Below are 19020 nucleotides of genomic sequence, written 5' to 3' on the forward strand. Positions count from 1 at the left end.
TTTTATTTTTTATATTAAGGTGGCTCACTACACCTTGAAATATTTTTTTAAATCAGCAGAAAATTACTTGATTATGATAGATATCACAATGGAGAAGAAGTATTTAAGTCAAATAGGCAAAATAATGTGCAATTTTGGATGACAAATTACACATTCTCGAAAATTTCATAGAGTAAACATGATCAAAAGCTTTAGGCGCCGCGGATTCGAACTCATGACCTGCGGTTCAGAAGCCCAATACTTAAGCCACTGAGCTACGACAATATACAAACGAATCGAACGACATAAAAACAGTATTACAAAATACATGTATTTAAATCGCCATCTTGTGTCGTAATGTCTTAAAAAGTATAAGTCTGGGTGTAGTGAGGTACCTTAACATCTTTCTGTTAACTTTTTAATAAATTGAGAATGAAAAGTAAGTAAAATTCACTAAATTACTGTTTATGTGCTTAAGTATGTTATAGCTAAAAGAAACAGCCAAATTGTCTCCTGTGAGACTCATCGTGGTTTTTTCGTGCAGTCCGTGATTTTATGTAGGTCGCTATAGGTTTCGACCATGCAATCGATAAACAGGGCGTGTCAATTTCAGTCCTGTCAGTTTCTTGTCAGTTTAAGCCGCTGTGGATTTCGACCAATCGATGAATTAACCACAAGTTTCCGTAAGTATTCTAGGAATAAAACTTAGTAGATGTTAATATATTTCAATAATCCCACACATCTAAAGTTTAATTAGTATACATCTCTTGTATTACTTTTGACTAAATTAAACACTACTTTATGTCGGCGCTTTTAAATTGGACAGTGCTTTGAAGGAAACACAAATACAGTTCACATTTGTATGGGAGTTAAACTATAGACTAACTCATGATAAAAAACATTGTAATACGTCATTCGTCCAGGTATTTGACCGCTTTTATATTCCCAGACCCTCGCTCTGCAACAAATAGAATATCCTCATCATCCACCCAGATCCTCACGGGCTTGTGTATTGTGGTCAAACTTCTATCAATAACTGACAGCATTTGGCCGTCTTTGTCAATGATGTGAACACAGTTCTGAACTTTGTCTGCGATCAAAATGTGACACAGACTGTCACATGCTAGACTTCCGGGTTCAAAACTAGGCTGGGAGCGGCCGCTATACTTGTACCTTGGGATTCCGGAACTTTTGAGGACCACCACACAGCGTGCTTCAACGTCACTCACACATACGTCGTAGTTACCGTTTTCGCACAAGTAGGAAGCGTCCTTGAAGATGAAATACCCGGATGAATCAAAAGATATTTCCTGAATCACTCGGGATCCGGAATAACGAACGACTTTGTCCGGGTTGCCAGTTTTGAACATAGATAATAGAACTTCGTTTTTGGCCGTGCTGCATAAGCCTCGAGGAGTCCATCCATCCGAGATTTTGATCAGAGTCACAGATCTTTGGTCTCTGATAACATTTAATTCTTTGGCGGCCATGACAGTGAACATTAGGTCTCCAGTGTTGTTGAGAGTAATATCAAACGGGGCGTGAATGGAGCCCGTACTGTGTGTTTCTACGACTACACCATTCATGTCTATCTTCTTTATGACATTCATTTCTGCTGAAGTCCACAAATACCCATCACGTGACTTCACTACCCTCGACAAAGGCTTAAACCCGCCAGGAATGGTTTGGACGAGTGAGGCAGCAACCAGTATTTTGGGTCTCCTGTATATAGCGCTCAGCTGTATTACAGCATGTTCCTTCCTGGATGACAGCACGTGCTTGGCCACACACGCCTGACACAGGTTCTTCCTACAACTCCTACAGACGATCTCCGCCGGTTCTTTCTCCTCAGTGTCGGGGCAGACGTCACATCTGATGACGTCTTGGGCAAAATGTCGCATCGTTGCCATGGTGACTGGTTTTCACTGCAATTGATTTTAAAATGGTATTAAGAAATGAATTTAATAATTTTTCTATTGATCGACATGTCAAAGGAAAAATTGACCGGAAAACTTTATCAATGAGCGATACGTCGATCAATAGAAAATGATGACCGATCATGTAAAACTCATCGTTTCTAAATTTGAACAGTAGCGTGACCCTGAAAGTGTTTAGGCCTATTTGTTCGTTATAATTATTCCTGAAATTGGAACAGCCAGACTCGCCGTTAATCTTGGTCGTTGATCTCAAGCAGATAAAATCGTGAGATGACGCTTAATTTTCTATTTAGTGAATTAAATAATGTGTATTATTATACTTTCATGTTAAATACTGAAATCTGATTGGCTTAGACGCAGTTGGTAATCCGTTCTATTACCCTCAGCGTTAGCAACACACTTAGCAACGGGTAACACAACGAATTGTTCCATGCGCGTAAATTATGCGCGTACGGTTAGCCGTAGGATTCACTTCATTTCTATATAAAACAGTAAAATGTTCTTTAAAATTAAGACATTCAGTATAATAAAATAAATAGTGCCTGTTATGGAGTAACTGTTGAAATTGACATCCCTCGAAAACCATTGTCAACCTCCGCATCGCGTCGGTTGACAATGGTTGTCTCGGGGTGGTTGTTGCTCTTGTAATTATTACACTATTAAGCTACCGTACATAATAATCTCGCCCGATCGATTTTCAGTACATATCACGGGCAACTTCTACCGTACATTCTGTTGCCAGGTTTGTTTCATAAAACTTACTGAAATATTCGATAGAAAACATCCACTTGAGTCGCCAGCGCTCCCTGTACCACGCCCTTCATGGAAACCTGGGGACATTAATGGTGGTTGGGCAACTCTATAGCTCTCTCTTTGGAGTACGGGAGGACGAGCTGTCCCTTTAACCCTGTGTACATAAAGCGGCTCTAAGGAGAGAGAGAGAGAAAGAGAGAGATGAAAAAAACCTCTCTCTCTCTCTGTACATAAAGCGGCTCTAAGGAGAGAGAGAAGAGAGAGAGATGAAACTCTCTCTCTGTCTCTCTCTCTCTCTCTCTCTCTCTCTCACTCTCTCTCTCTCTCTCTCTCTCTCTCTCTCTCTCTCTCTCTCTCTCTCTCTCTCTCTCTCTCTCTCTCTCTCTCATCGTCCTGGATGTATAGTTATTCACGGTAATTGTAGGATATTGTAGTTGTTGGTTCGTGGAATATTTGTTCGGGTTATATAACTTCTCGTTAAAGTTTACCGGTATATGCCTCACATTAATCAACTTATTCTTGATAATTGATCAACTTGGGATATTGTTACCCCATCATTCAATTCTTTGTTGATGCTGTATAACTTAATTTTATGCAGTAACTAAAAGAATGTTACATGTTATGCAGAATTATTTTTTGTGTGTCCCAAGAAGTAATGATATCTGTAGATAAAAAAAGGTCGTCCAAGGAGATGTATGGGTGGATGCATGTGTAAAAAAGAATATGTCTGATGAAGTACAGTAATGATAAAATCTCGGTTATGTTACACCAGAGACATAAATACTGTATATAAATAATAACATAAAATAATGTTATTTATGTCTCTGTTTAGACATAGCAAAACTATTCTATTCTTTGTCTCTTTTTTTTATTCAATTTAACATTGACGTTCATTAAAAAGTAAATTCATATACTAATATAAAAATGTAATTTTCGACCCAAAGTTCATTCATTTTTTTCTTCTTCGACTCTACTAGTATTTCTTTCATTCAATGTAACATTTATTTTAAAAATGAACTTACATATGATAATGTAATTTTCTACCGAAAAATTCATTCATTAGCTTGGATGCTTCTTCTCTACAATACGTTTTAGAAATTAAATTTAAAAAAGAAGTAATTTTTTTGTCATTCAAAATACAGTTGAAACATATTGTTGTCGGTTTCTTCTTTCGTGGATAATTTACAATTTAGCGATAGAACTATGTGAGTCTTAAAATCTTTTATTTATATGTTGCTTATATAATTTCACTGAAATAAAAATTTGCTTTGTACATTGGATTCTATAACCTGAATATAATGGAAAATATAATCATGTTAAAGAATCTACGTGTTTTATGCATTATTTTACGTTACATACAGGTACGTAGCATCGGGGGGGGGGGGGGGCACCCCACTTTTTCTCGCAGCAACAAAATTTACATATAAAAAATTGAATTATCATGGAGTTGCCCCCCCCCCCCCACCCACCCCACTTTTTTGGGAGTATGTAAAAAATTGATATGAAAATAAGGAACTGAGGAGTGAAATTGGAGTTATATACTACGCAGGTGAATTTGAGCTACTGAAAAGAGACCTGTGTTCTAGTATCGCTTTCATAACAGACACACCAAGAATTGTGCCATAAGATGGTCTAATGACAATTTTTAACAGGTTTAAAGGAGTTAAATCAGTGGCCCATCGATCTTACATGTTACGGATTGATAATATGTATATATAGGGATAAGGAAAAGAAAAGTAATACATCGAAGCATATATGTACTAGTTGTAGATAATTTTTATTTCTTGTCCTTGCAGTTTGATCCGCTAGCCTACATTGTTTTCCCACATACCAATTACTATTCCTCCCCCAGGGCGGTGACGCAACGTTGACTAATCCCGGGTCGGTTCTATTTTGTTAATCTCACTTCCGGTTCACTTCCTACTTGGCGTGGATAATAAACAAGTTCCACTTGGTCTCGATCAACAGGTAAAATGTCGGCATTTAATTATAACTACGCTATCGTAAGCAGAATACCTAACAGTTTTAAGTACAGTGGACAGCAATATTCCAGTAAATACGAAAAGGAAAGTGAAATAGACGTAGAAAAGGCGAGAGAAGAGCACCGACAACTGATCGAGACGCTGAAGAAGTGTGAAGTTAGAGTTATCGAACTTCAAGAGGAGGAGGACTATCCGGAATGTTGTTTCGTGGACGATTGCGCCGTGGTAATCGGCGCCACGGCGCTAATCACGAGACTGGGACAAACCACAAGACAGGGAGAGGTAAGTTTCTTCTAATTAAACTGATAGAAAGTTATGGAAAAGGGGGGGGGGGGGTGACACCCCAGCTGAGTCATACTCAACGCTGTTAATGTTATGACATATTATTCAAGTCATTAACCTTAAACGTCAATCTTTAATGGTAAAGTCTATTAGGGTTGTATATTTAAAAAATGATACATTACAATTTACAAAGACCTTGAATCCTTCTTTATTCAAGAAAATGTTCTATGTTCACTGTTGCAATTAATTCACTAAAATTCAGGTTGCAGAGATTCGAAAAGTTCTGAAAGACTTGAAGTTCCGTATTGTGGAGATAGTTGACCCAGACGCCATTGTGGAAGGAGGGGATGTTCTCTTCACTGGTTTGTCTTATATCAACTACATTGAAATTAAAACCCTCCACATAATGATGATTTGTTCTATTAGTGAGGAATAAAACCCGTCTTTTTACTGTATGATTAAAACCCCCAGTTATAAAATGAATAAATCCTTATTGTATTTGGTAGTAATAAATGAGAGTGCAGCATTTGTAGCAATTAAATGAGACGATTCATAATTTTTTTCAGGTAAAGAAATTTTTGTTGGTCTTGGACAAGGGAGGCGAACAAATGAGAGAGGCGCATCCGCGGTGGTGGATGCTTTCCCGGAGTACAATGTAACCCCTGTCCGAATTGATGGACAAGTCCAGCTCAAGTCCTTAGTGTCCATGGCTGGCAAAGATATCATCGCTGTGGGGAACAGTCAGAATGCCAACAGAGTCATGCAGGTAAAAATAAATGAATCAGTAAGACAGGTAAATGAATCAAAAGTCGCACCAAAAGTTGTTATTTCTTTGATAAGCAAGCCAGTAATTGAATACAAATACTTCAAGAAGGGACAAATTTGAACCTACATTTAGTTTTGTCTTTCTTTTTCTCGCAGATGTCTAAATAATACATGTATTTTTTTTTTGACAGCAAATTCGACAGGTAGCCCAGTACAGTTACCGTATTCTGAAGCTAGACAACGACAAGGCAGCCAATATGTTGTATGTCAATGGGAGACTGATCCACAGAACAAGGGAAGAAATTGGGGACAGGAGTTACAGTGTAAGTACTTGAGTAATACAATATGTACAATGAACAGTACTTGAAGTATACAGTGTACTCGAATAACACTCAGTTACAGTCAATATTTTATAGGGTGCCTATACACCATTACAAGAGCATGAATTGCACTAACAGGCATATAAAAAGAAGAATGATAAAAACTTGTAACTGAATTTAATACATGTACTAGTGAAAAACACTAAATAAAGTCATGTAATGCTACTAACAATCAGAATTGTACAAAAATATCTTTATATCAATATATATACTGGTACTCCTTTCCTAAAGTTAAAAGTTCGAGTCAGAATGTTTTTTCTTATTTCATGGGCTAAGAAACTTGTGTGTATTGTGAAATTCATTACAGTTATCTCTCTTAGATGTTAACTCAACTTGTACAGGAGATTACTTTCTATTTATAAAGTTGATTTTAATATTTAGCTTCTTTACCCTCTAATTCTAAGTGATATTTCTATGGCAAAAGACACCATTACAATTCTGATGGAATTATTTTATTGAATTGAGAGGTTTGTGTACCAGAGTGTATGCTCCCATGTGCTAGCACAGGTTCTGGTAGAGGGCTAGGAGATATTGGTGATCTCTGACAAGCATTTGCGATGTTGAACATGCTCTGGTCTAAATTGTTATATCCATTGGATAAGTTGTCAATACATGGTTATTGGAAAGGCTATCAATACATGGCTATTTGATTAACCATCAATTCACAGTAATAGGATATACCATTATTACATAGTTATTGGATAGGCCATAAATACATGGTTATTGGATAGGATATAAATACATGGTTATTGGATAGGATATCAATACATGATTATTGGATAAACCATTATACATGGTTATTGGATCATCACAACATAGTTATTAGATAGGTCAAAAATACATGGTTATTGGATAGGATATCAATACATGGTTATTGGATAGGATATCAATACATGGTTATTGGATAGGATATCAATACATGGTTATTTGATAGGATATCAATACATAGCTATAGGATAGGATATCAATACATAGCTATAGGATAGGATATCAATACATAGTTATTGGATAGGTCATCAATACATGGCTATTGGATAGGATATCAATACATAGCTATAGGATAGGATATCAATACATGGTTATTGGATAGGTCATCAATACGTGGCTATTGGATAGGATATCAATACATGGTTATTGGATAGGTCATCAATACATGGCTATTGGATAGGATATCAATACATGGTTATTGGATAGGTCATCAATACATGGTTATTGGATAAGATATTTATAGGATAGGATATCAATTCACGATTACTGGGTAGACCATTATACATGGTTATTGGATAGAACATCAATAAATGGTTATCTTCACCATACTTGCCAACTGACCCGATTTCGTCGGGTCACACCCGATTATTCAACCCTTCACCCGATTATTTTTTATGACCCGGCGGGTCATGCTTTTCACCCGATTTTTGTCGAACAACCCGAAAATCTCCCGATTTCCGGATTTGGTTCGTAAATTACGTTGCGCGTTTGACTTCCAGTTATGAACCCAAGCTGAGTAACGCGTAAACAATGCCGATGGCTATATAACAGACACATTAAGTGTAATTATTATCGTGAGTTGATTTGACTAAGCGAAGGTTTAAATCACTAAGTGTGATGGCTTCCAATAAGAAAAGGTCTTCATCGGGGCCAGCGGAATCAAAATCAACAAAAAGAAAACGATATTTTTGTACCCATGGTACCTATCAACATATCTGGGAAAATGAATTCCCATAGGTAAAACAAAGTAATCGAGTACAAAACGAGGCTTTTGCGTTCTGTGTAACGCACATTTGAATATTGGATATTGTGCCCAAAATGATCTGACTAAACATTCAAAAACGCTAAGTCATGTATAGAATGCTTTTTAATACACAAAACTTGAAAAGTCTTCCAAGTCACTTACAGTGACAACTTTCATGCCATACAGAGTTCAAAAGCAAGGTTAATGTAGCAGAAACTCTTTTTGCATTTTTTTTCAGCTGAACACAACGTACCAATTTCTGTGTCAGATCATTTTACAAAATTCAAAATCAGCAACTGTTAGTTAAAATGCTTCTTTGCAATAAAGTATTACACATAAGTTTTAACACATATTTCTATTGTATATACCTATGAAATGCATGATAAATATGTCGTGAATGTTGTTACGCGCTATGACCAGATTTTTTACTTTCCAAATCTGGTCATGACCAGATTTTCACATGTTGGAGGTTGGCAAGTATGATCTTCACTATTAATTGACTCATTGTTACTGGATTTTCTCTCCCTTTGACATAATAGGTTTTACAGCGACTGATAGAGGATGGAGTTCCTATCTCCCAGAGAGTTCTGTCCGAGGCCGGGGGCACCATTCAGAACTGTTGTTTACTGTGTATCAATGTGTCCCATTTCAAACATATTATTTCCACCCTCCCTACCACAGGTAGCTTTTTCAAGGAGTTGGGGGTCTGGTGCAAGAAATGGCCAGGTCTGGAATGGGGAATTCAACTCTCAGGGGTCTGGTGAAAAAAAGAGATTGGATGTGGCATGGGTCATTCAACTCTCCCTCTCCCCATTTCTTTTGTACTAAAACAAGAGTTTGTTAATCAATGCATGGAAAGATTATTGATAAACTTTCACTAACAGGTCTGGATAAAATTTTACAAGGGAAGAACCCTTTTTCAGATTAATGTCAAGATTGTTCTGACTAATTGTTTTTGCATGTGGTTTTAGCCATTATTTCATGTACTAGGGAGATTTTTATTACCTGCCATTTTCATGACCTTTTCATTTAGTGAAACTTGAAGTTGAAAATTTAATTTTTTTTCCAGAATGTATCAGGGTACTAATTTAAACTACATGTATCTCGTTGTTTTGTTTTACGGTTGTAACGGAGTTAATCATAGGAATGTTTTTCTGTTTCAGGTTTTAGATGAGAAGATCACTTATGCAAAGCACAAAATACAGTTGTCAGAAATTGAGAAATCGGGAGGTGTTTTATCGAATCTCGTTTTGTTCCTCAAGAAAACCAGCCTTCCAAAAGAAATCGTGTCCACCATAACCTCTCGTGACGTCACAATGTATTCCGAGGTCAACTTCATGTGAACTCCGGGGTGGTCATTGTTTTCAATTCTTTAACGTGCTTTATTAGTTTTCTTGCTTACATATCATTTTGATTTCTTTCGTTGCTTCATAGAATTACTAAGAGGTAAAATTGATCTAAGCTCGCTTTCGTTGGGAAAAAAATCCACTGAATAGAAGATTTCTTAGTCTATGCATTTTTACATACAAACCAATATTTTGTGTTCTATATAATAGACACAGCGTGTTCATTCATTTCATTGCGAAAGTGAAAGTAAAAAAAAAACATAACGTGTACACGTCATAATGGCAGAATGCTGGTCATTTATTCATATAACGTTGTGTAGGTGAGTAGGTTTCATATCAGGTGTAAATAGAATTGTTTCCTTGTACTTGTTTGTGGTAACATTCCCGAGTTATCTCTGTTAAGATTTACACGATTGGTTGTGATAACATGTTGTTGTACACATTCCCGCAGGCAAATTTATGTTTTATATTACGTAGTGTTGTGAAGAAAGAATTTTTAAAATTATTCACAGATCAGGGATCTGATTTTTTGTTACTATTTGATATATAGATATGTATATGATATATACGATTTACATATTTTTCACATTTGCATGTACTGTTGAACACAATTTACGGTAAGATGTATCAATTCCAATGAGTTATTTATCGTTGCAACGTTTAGATACTTTTTGTAGGTATAATTTAATGAAATATGTGCATACACAAAAAAACGTTTAAAATATTTGTATAGCAGAGGTTGTTGTGTTTAATTATTTTAACACAAAATATTGTATAATTTTTTTTATTTTATTTGAATAAACTAATTCATAGTTTAGTCGCGCTTCAAATGTTTTCATTGTGGCAAAGACTTGGTAGCAACAACATCCATTTATTACCGTAACTGGCGATATTTTCCATCACTTTGTCTCCTCTTTGTACATTGAACTCGCTGAAGAGTTCTAATTCCATGGCATTTTGTGCATGGCATTGATTTGTCTTTGGGTCATAAAGAAGACACGGCGTGTGTCATAATTTGTAATTCATTTACTAGTATAAAGATTAGACAATGATAAAGATTTTAAATATTTTATTTTGGGTATATTTTCCACCTTCAAGGAAGAACAGAATTTCATTTATCTGACATTACATATATAATTTTTGTCCTTCAACAGTTTTCCTTTAAGAAAGCTGGTGCCTAGCCTGGTATACCAAAAAGAACTTGGTTTACTTTTAAATATCCAATCTGTATAATCAATTTTATGTGAAATATATTATTTTCTTATTATCTCATTTTTCTTTTGTCATAAAATCTTAAGTTTTCGTTAATGCACAGAATGTAAAGACTTCATGTAGAACAATAGACGTTAATTTTCCGTATCTCCCCTAAGAACCAGTTTTAAAGAGATTCCGATACAGCACTAGTATCCGTACTCTTATCTTCCTCACTCTGTGACGCATACAAGTGTACGACGATCTATACAATACTGCCGAGAAACCTAGCTCTCGATGATGTTTCTTCCTTACTGTACAAAGCGATTGTTTCCCGGAAGTAACACACAATTACACCCAAGGCATCTGGTGCATCAGGAGTCCCCTGTTGACAACATCCGGGTGCTTTCTAAACCCGCTAAACTTCTTGCGTCTCTTGATGATGCAGGCTTTCGTGGCCTTAGTCGGGCCTTCATATTTAAAGCTGAGTTTGCTGATATTGCTACTGCTGTATGCTGGATATTGTTCTGTGAGCGCCGATTCCTGAGACCTGTTTCTCGCACTGTGCTGATACAAACGACTAATGACGTCACGAATTCCGTGGCGGGAATACGCCCGGAAAGCTGCAGAGTTTGGCAGATCACGTGGTCCTGCTAGAGCCTTCTGGTACTCAAGAGGATTCAGCACTTGGTGTTTCATATTGGTCCTGTCCTTCTGAAGTCGGAGCTGGTCAAAGTTTGGATAGTCCGGACTAGGCCGGTAGTTCATTTTGATCGGATCCCCCGTGTAGATGTACCGTACATCATTTTGTCGGGCATAATTCGGCGTCACTTTGAACTCTCCCATATTTCTAGGGTATCACTTTTACTCCATGCTTGTCCGAATTTGCTACAATCCGCGAGTAAGAATTGATCCGCCTGCTAGGGGCACATCCCGTGTGGTGTTTGCTGTGTTACCTTTAAAACTAATTGGATAACAAAACTAAGTTAATTTATACGGTGTGAACAATAGAACTGCTCCATTACGGGGTAGTTGTTTCTGTGTGTCTCAAAGAACTTGAAACATTTAAAAGGTGCTCGCAGACAGTTTAGACAAACAACTTATCCCATTTTCTATTAACTTTGTGATTTATATCGCATTGTCCCGGGTAACTTGTATATGATATTGATGGATTAGATTATCAGATTAAATCTGCGATGTTTTACATTGGAATTGTTCCTCAGTGTCCGTCAGATCTCTACCCCACGAAGAAATACTGGACAAGAGGGTCTCAATACACACTGCTGGCACAAATGTTTGTCAGTTGTCATTTAATAAACATTGCGCTGACTTTGCAATGTTAGATTTCTTTTAACCAGCTCAGTGATGCGACATTGATAATTAGACGTCTGTGTCTGGAATACAGAGACTTGAAAGTCTAGAAAGATGAATATCTATTTTTTCCAGTGTCTTTTCTGTGGTAACACTACGTATCGATTTTGTAATGTATATATTTTTTTAAACTTACATAAAGGAATTTGAATTCTTATGGAGTCCCCCCCCCCCCCCCCCCCCCACACATTTTTTAGGGAGCATGTTAAGAAATTGAAGTCAATAAGGAGATATTGAAGTTAAAGTTATACCGTGCACACGATTTTTGGGTCCCCTCCCCCCCCCCCCCCCCCCCACACACACACTTTCGAAAACGATGCTACGTGCCTGGCAGTGATGTCCTGAATTTGCACAAATCAACGCGCGGTCAGATGTACATGTAGGGCCTAGGAATTTTATTTTCGAGAATCATGAGAGAATTGATTATGGGACATGTTTTCTCCCACTATTCCAAGGGTGTTTATCTTTCCTGTAATCTGCTGTAGCAGTGTTTAGCTGTACTAGAATACTTCTGGAAAACAAAGTCGATCAGGAGAATGAGTTATTCTCCAATTTGACCTTTAACCTGCTAACTGGAATCCCTCATCGCATTGTCAGCGCCGACTTACTTGGCGAAAGACAGAACGAACGCCAATATCTCTATTTTATATATTTATCTTCAAAGCATAATTTACACGAAATATATATCAAGAGTACAAAGAAATAAATACATAGTATACAATTGTTTTAATTGACAACATAAAATATTGCAACAAATATGAAATAAATAAAAATAGGTGAATATGAGCATAAAATACTTTTTCCAATTTTAAGGTATGAATTTAGTGAATAAAAAATAGAAGTTTATTATAAAGTTGATGCACGCACGGGTACTTGATTCAACAATATTTTTTTCTTCATAATTTCTTCTTTTATAAGACGGTCGTTGTTGTTGCGTATATTTAGATGATTCTGTAATGAATAAATAAAAAAAAATGACCAGGAACATTTAAGAAATTAACATCAACAGTTTCTGTCTCTGTACTTGTCTTTAATAAGTTAACACTGAGAATAAATAGTAAATATCAAACAATTTTTGCAAATATATTGTTGACAAAGCACAAACAATTTACATGACAATACTCAAATAGCTGGACCGTATATAAAACAGCTAATTAATACAATATTTAATTGAGAAAAAAATATCACACATTATAGTTGCATAACCGCAGGCGTTTAGAAATGTTCACCACCTATTGATAAGTAGTATATATTCAATTAGAAGAGATGTTTTTGTAAGCATAACGTTATCTTGAAACCCCGTTTGAAATGAGCTTTAAATTCTTGAGCTTACAGTCCAACTAGGTATGTTATAGTCACGATTAATTGTGTTCTACATAAGTTGATTAATATTATTCCAAATGTCATTAATTAAAGATTAACGAGCACTTAAGTGTGCCAGCTCGCCATTATCCACTGGATTAGTTCTAGCGGCTAACGCGATAAAATGATGAACTTTAGTTAAAATGATCCTCTTTAATTTTAATTTATTTGATGAACAATTTTGACATTATAATGCACTTATACGATGCACACACATACACCGCAGTTTTTTACGTTCAAAATAGTGCTTAGAACTACAAATCCCGATTTTATAAAGGATTGATTATCGACAAATTGTGATTTATTGTAGATTTCAATAAAGGTTAACGTTTTGAAAATGAACACAAAAACAGATTGTAGCCAACCTCTATGAGACGTCTCGGTCATCCGTCCACGATTGGCATACTGTGCATTTGGACTACCCTGGAGCGGTCTGGATCCTGGCGCAGTGGCGGCGGGGGCAGGCGCTGTTTCAGCGTGCTCATGTGGGTAGGTTTCAGCAGCCGTGACGTAATCCCGCGCACCTGATCTTCCGGTAATTTCTGATAACTGGGGAAGCTGGACTTGTCCGGATCACGTGTGTACTCCTTACACCGGAACTTGTCGGAGTGCTTTTCCGGGGAGAACCCTTCTCGCGCTATGGTCGGCTTCAAAAGGCGGTCCACCACGGGATCCACCGCGTGGTTTGTGTACTTCCGAAAGGCTGGCGCCTTGGGGATCAGGAACGTGTTCATGCGCCGCTGGTACTCGTGAGACTGGAGGACCAGTTTCTTCAAGTCCGAGTTTTCTCTGTTGATTCTGAGCATGTCAAAGTTTGGGTAGTCTCCACTTCCTCTGTATCTCAGCGATAGCGGCAGTCCGCTGTACATGTATCTCACATTATTCTGTAACACATAGTTGTGAGTAACTTTAAACTCGCCCATTCTTCGCTCAGATCGTAGCTAGACCAACACTGCTTCACTTGACAACGGCAACTGCAAGAAATGGAAAGATGCACACTCGTCAGTTAACTTAAAGACGATCAGAGATCTTGATAACGGTTTTGGCTCTCTTCTTTCCTCGCTTACCAAGGCCAATACACCACAGTAACCAGAGGCTTACTTACAGGTTATGAATGGTCAAATTGTTTTGTTAATTGTAAATAAGGCGTTCAAATCTCTCACAGATTATCCAGCTAATCTACATTAAGGACTTCCATTCTCTCGGCGCCCGCACGAAGAGGACCCATAATAAACGCTGGAAACCTTCCTTAACTTTAAAATTCGAACAATAATAGCTCATTTAGAGCGGGATAAAACTGATCGAACGTCATGAGATCACATAGGTTTGATTACACAGGCAGTAGAATAAATAAGACAATAGACGAATATTAAATGAAGATGTCTTATCTGATACATTTAAATCTTGGTAAGGTGCCTGTCAAGAGGACCCCTCCATGCGAGGCCTATTCTATGTGTACTGAACACTTTTGGCTGGCAGAGGGATTCCTCAATAAGATGGACGATCGCCCGATCCATGGAGATCGCAGAGAAGCGCGTGAGTGCCGTGTTAAAAGTTGGCATGTTCCTGGAGAATTTATAGCGCATGTACCCCCTGCCGCAGTCATAGACCACTTAGCCCAGAACCAGCCAAGAGGCACTCGCACCTACAGCGCGTGTTATAACGTTGACAGTCGGGTTAATTAAAAAAAATCGCAACTCTTCCTCTTGATACCTAAGCCGATTGATTAGATTTAAAGATATATCTACTGTTCTTATTTTTCAAATTTTACTTCAAAAATGTTTTGTTATGTAGGTACACTATTCCGTTACTGACCTGCGGTGTATAATCTGTGGATAATGGCCTCTCGGTTACCAAGTTATCTCCTTGCCGCTATCTTGTGGTCACTAAATGCAATTAAGTGCGCAGTGTGCGCTGTTAAGTATCAGTTGACCACCCCAATAAGCCAATATTTGGTCCCTGACTAAAAGGCGTCTTTAAATGTTTTTTAAGTCGATCCAACATCTCGAGAAAACAAGAAATTTTCTCTGGTTTTAGCACAATTAATCCGCTTAGAAACTGACCGCGGTTTAGCATTTATATTTCCTTCCAACATTGCCTGTACATTAATGCATTTAAGTCTCTTTTATTGCCTACAAAAACACAGCTTTGTTTGTTTTTAATGAAATTTCATGCGACGACTTCTTTAAATAATTGTGTGAATGAAGAGATAAAACAAAATGCACGAATGCTTTTTATGTTGAAAGACATATGGACACCATTATAGCAGACACTTGTATTTACAGGAGGATTTTATTAAACTTGTTTCAGCCCCATAACCGAATCTTGCCGAATATAAAAATAAAATCAGAAGAGAAACTAAATAAATCAGAGTGCGTATAATGAATTTAAATATAAACATCCCCTCCACCATATTATAATATCAATTCATAAATTAAAATTGTTTAAGCTTGGAAAAAGGTGAAAAGAAAATTAAAGGGGTGGGCAATCAGTAAACTTGAACTTATTTTGAATTTACGCAAAAATATAATGTATGTAAAAATGTTCGCGCATAATTGTTCAATAATCTGAAGTACATGTAGCTACAAAATTTCAACTTTTTACTTTTATATATGTCATTTCATAGAAGTATTGATCAGTGAAATATATAAGATATAAACACATTACACATACAAATGCTTCAAATATATTCTTACTCTGGCGTATTTTATAAAATTTTATTTTGGTTATACATTATCACCGTTTTAATGATATAATTGTTATTATGTATTAAAGATAATAGTTATGACGAATTAACAAGCCCCCCCCCCCCCCCAGCTTCTGATAACCTGTTCCCCTACCTGTTTCAGCTGTAGTTTTCCAGTGTTTGTTTCTAACAAAGAATGCTGACCCAAAGGTTTATAGGGAAAATGAGGGAGGTTGATAAATTGTCTACAGCCATATACCAGTGTTTGATTAGGTGTACCAGTAAGCCCCTTAGTTCGATGTAGATTGAAAAAATACTGGACTATCTTTCTGCATAAGATACATATAAATTACTTTAATGCAGAGCATTGAGGAGTTGAACCATTTATTTGTTCGATAAAGCAATTTAAACCCTGTCTTTTAAAAGGACTCAGAAATACGATTACGGTTCAAAAATACTAGAAAGGTTTCCTAATTAAATTTCTTAGGATGTTTTATTCCAATAATCGTTCTTTAAAACCTATTCCCTTACCTTTCTATATAAATCCCTTTTTTCTGATTTAAACTCTGGGAATTTATAAGACAGCAATGCAAAACTATCTGTCCGCACTATTAAAGATTTGTTTCATTAAGTATGATTGAAATTCCAAATAGTATATAATGAAAATCGGAGAGAGAGAGAGAGAGAGAGAGAGAGAGAGAGAGAGAGAGAGAGAGAGAGAGAGAGAGAGAGAGAGAGAGAGAGAGAGATGTATGTCTTTTCGCATTGCTTATTATTGATACCAATTTTAATTATTTATAACAAAATTCGTGACGGAGGTTCTCTTCAATCAAAAGGAAAATAATCACACACTGACATTTTCTTTATTTATTCCATCATTTCAAGTTAAATCAAATTTACACCACTACGATTCTAACATATACATCTGTTTAAAATTGCATGTAGGAAAATCAAAAAGCCGGAATCTCTCTATGTACTTTTCTCTCTTTAGAACTGTCAGACTTTCTGTTGAATTCAGACTGCGCATTGAGTGTTGGGGGGCTCAGTGTACGGTACATTGGGGTACATAGACTTAGGATCCATTAACGTATAGTTATACTGAAACAAACAATACATTTAAATTTAGTCAACGTTTCGTTATGATATGTCAAGAAATTGAGACATTATAATACTTGTAAAATACCGGTATGCTAATATTATTAGAGAAATTATTCAGATGCAAAGTGATAATTGATACTCTGATATAGAACCATTTTAACAAGACCTTGGACTTTCTGTTGGACGTAGCTATCTATTTCTTGCGTCAAAACAAGTTAAAAATGACGCGGTTTCATGCGAAATATACACCGATTGCGTAGTCTTAGCTCAGAAGCGAGACAAATCTTGTTGATTTCACAGAGCTTTGGCTGAGTGGCCAGCAATGAAATAGACAGGCTTACGTCACATTGCTGTTTGACAAAACTACCCAAAGTCCAAGCTCTTGTTAAAACGGTTCTAATGTATACAATTTATACTGTCCCGAGTTCTCGCTTTCGGCCTTTTGACTTTTTCGGTGTATGATTGATGAGTTTTAAACGGTTTTAAGATGTCGACAAGAGAGATTTGTTGGATGACCAACGGCTGATATATTTTCTGTAGTTCGCCGAGCCGTCTAAGAGATTGATCGACCTGATATATTTCTGTAGTCAGTCAGTAACAAACCGAGTAAGTAATACCGTGATGACTGGATAACAATGGTACCTTGATTAGGTGGTGTTTCTTTTGGAGAGAACAAAAGTCAAAGATTCGACAGCTGTATGCTGTTTCATTAACAGGAACGTGATACAGAAAGGAGATGATGTCTGAATAACCACGTCATATTTAACACAGTCGAACACACTCGCCCTTTTCCCCTGGTCACGGAAATAACTGATATCCATACGTGTAACAAAGACTTGTAAAAAGAAAAGCAACCTTTCCAGCAGTGTTTGGTAATTATTTTTATAGTTAAGGCCCAAGGATAATGAAAAAGTGTTAGATTTAAGTCAAAATTTGTACACTGTCCTATTGAAAACACTTATACAAAAACACCATTGGGAGAAATTCTGTTTACAAGTCTGAACTTCTAGTATGTATTCGACTTGAAAATAATAAAAGAAAGTAGTTGAACAAAAAATCAACTTTTATAGTTTTACCGCTATTCATGAAAACAAAATTAAAGTCCCTTTAGTATTCAAACTCGGGGCCATCCAAGCTACACCAACATTTGGCTATCTTCGCTGTTTCATAATGACGCACTGTCTTAAAAGTAGAAGACACAGGCTTTCGAGGATCTTTAATGCTGATATATGTACACGTAGTTACAAATTTTAAGCACACTTTCATGATATATCATAATTTTATGAACGATTCAAATTTGGACCCAAGTCTAACAACGCTTCAAGATCCAGGGTCCAGATGGTCTGAGATTTTGTTTGACAGGCACTAGTGTCAAGATACAAGAGAAGAAATTTATAACCTCAGTGGTATTCATCATAAAGATATCACTATCGATCTAATATCGGTCTATACCAAGAAGTTTAGAACTCTTTTTTGTCATTTTATACAAGATGAAATCGGATGACGAGATATCTAGGTCATTGTGTAGAATTGCCTGCGCAGTGTTCATGTAAGTGTCCATAAGGCAGACAGTGACTAATTACAATTATTTCTAATGCAGGATGTGCTGAGAGTGACCGACCGTGTGTCTGTCCTGAAACAAGGACATATTCAGGCATCAAACTGGCACCACGTCACAGATTTCAAATACATCAGCTCAAAGTCTTTGAAGACAAGGCTGAGAAATAAGATAAGGTGGTTTGGTGGTTGTGGGGCTCCACAATGTAATGTAGATCTTTACGCTATTCTTTCTCTTTGGATAGAACAATACCTGAAAATGTGGAACACCGTCTTTGACCCATCCAACAACGACGTCAGCGGGGTACATTTTCCCGTTTGGAGACATTCCAAATCCGATATAGCCTTTTGTCTCAACGTGGACTTCAAAGATAATGTGTGTTTTATTAACGTTCCAAAAGAGAACATATTTGCCATCCGCATCTAGGCTTTCTTGAAAATCAAACTCTTCTGTTGGCAAAGGAGACCCACACAGAGCCGTTTTGGGTTTTGATGACGTCATTGATGGCATCATTGATGGGCACATGGATGGCGGTTCTACATAGGGAGTTTAGGGTATCAACATGGGATGTTCTTGATGTGTGTACTATAAAATAAAA

The 19020-nt window shown here is 36.9% G+C and overlaps 3 protein-coding genes across 6 annotated transcripts; 1 reads left to right on the forward strand and 2 right to left on the reverse strand.

Moving 5' to 3' along the window:
• Positions 1-684: 684 nt before the first annotated feature.
• Positions 685-2816, reverse strand: LOC105321458 (tripartite motif-containing protein 2). The gene is made up of 2 exons (XM_011419727.4): positions 2679-2816; positions 685-1904 (listed from the first exon to the last, which is right to left on the reverse strand). The coding sequence occupies exon 2, from the start codon at positions 1887-1889 to the stop codon at positions 891-893; it is 999 nt and encodes a 332-aa protein (XP_011418029.1). The 5' UTR covers positions 1890-1904; positions 2679-2816; the 3' UTR covers positions 685-890.
• Positions 2817-4559: 1743 nt separating this feature from the next.
• On the forward strand, positions 4560-9716 carry LOC105321460 (N(G),N(G)-dimethylarginine dimethylaminohydrolase 1). Of its 2 annotated transcripts, XM_034447585.2 has the most exons (6): positions 4560-4933; positions 5196-5295; positions 5500-5699; positions 5890-6021; positions 8350-8491; positions 8974-9716. In XM_034447585.2, exons 1-6 carry the CDS (start codon positions 4643-4645, stop codon positions 8982-8984), a joined length of 876 nt encoding a protein of 291 aa, XP_034303476.1. In that variant the 5' UTR covers positions 4560-4642; the 3' UTR covers positions 8985-9716. The 2 variants fall into 2 exon arrangements, with proteins under 2 accessions (XP_034303476.1, XP_034303475.1); XM_034447584.2 differs by lacking the exon at positions 8350-8491 and having other exon boundaries at positions 4563-4933; positions 8974-9278.
• Positions 9717-12356: 2640 nt separating this feature from the next.
• Positions 12357-15055, reverse strand: LOC105321461 (uncharacterized). 3 transcript variants are annotated; one of them, XM_011419732.4, is made up of 3 exons: positions 14896-15055; positions 13446-14054; positions 12357-12669 (listed from the first exon to the last, which is right to left on the reverse strand). In XM_011419732.4, exon 2 carries the CDS (start codon positions 14001-14003, stop codon positions 13464-13466), a length of 540 nt encoding a protein of 179 aa, XP_011418034.1. In that variant the 5' UTR covers positions 14004-14054; positions 14896-15055; the 3' UTR covers positions 12357-12669; positions 13446-13463. The 3 variants fall into 3 exon arrangements, with proteins under 3 accessions (XP_011418034.1, XP_011418035.1, XP_011418033.1); XM_011419733.4 differs by lacking the exon at positions 14896-15055 and adding an exon at positions 14186-14352; XM_011419731.4 differs by lacking the exon at positions 14896-15055 and having other exon boundaries at positions 13446-14179.
• Positions 15056-19020: the final 3965 nt, after the last annotated feature.

This window comes from Magallana gigas, chromosome 2 (genome assembly GCF_963853765.1).
Source record: "Magallana gigas chromosome 2, xbMagGiga1.1, whole genome shotgun sequence".
Taxonomy (NCBI): Eukaryota; Metazoa; Mollusca; class Bivalvia; order Ostreida; family Ostreidae; genus Magallana; species Magallana gigas.

Coding starts and splice junctions, on each gene's coding strand:
- LOC105321458 (XM_011419727.4), bottom strand. CDS start 1,889: ATGGCAACGATGCGACATTTTGCCCAAGACGTCATCAGATGTGACGTC.
- LOC105321460 (XM_034447584.2), top strand. CDS start 4,643: ATGTCGGCATTTAATTATAACTACGCTATCGTAAGCAGAATACCTAAC. Junction 5,700..5,889: donor ATGCCAACAGAGTCATGCAG/GTAAAAATAAAT, acceptor TTTTTTTGACAG/CAAATTCGACAGGTAGCCCA. Junction 6,022..8,973: donor TTGGGGACAGGAGTTACAGT/GTAAGTACTTGA, acceptor TTTCTGTTTCAG/GTTTTAGATGAGAAGATCAC.
- LOC105321461 (XM_011419732.4), bottom strand. CDS start 14,003: ATGGGCGAGTTTAAAGTTACTCACAACTATGTGTTACAGAATAATGTG.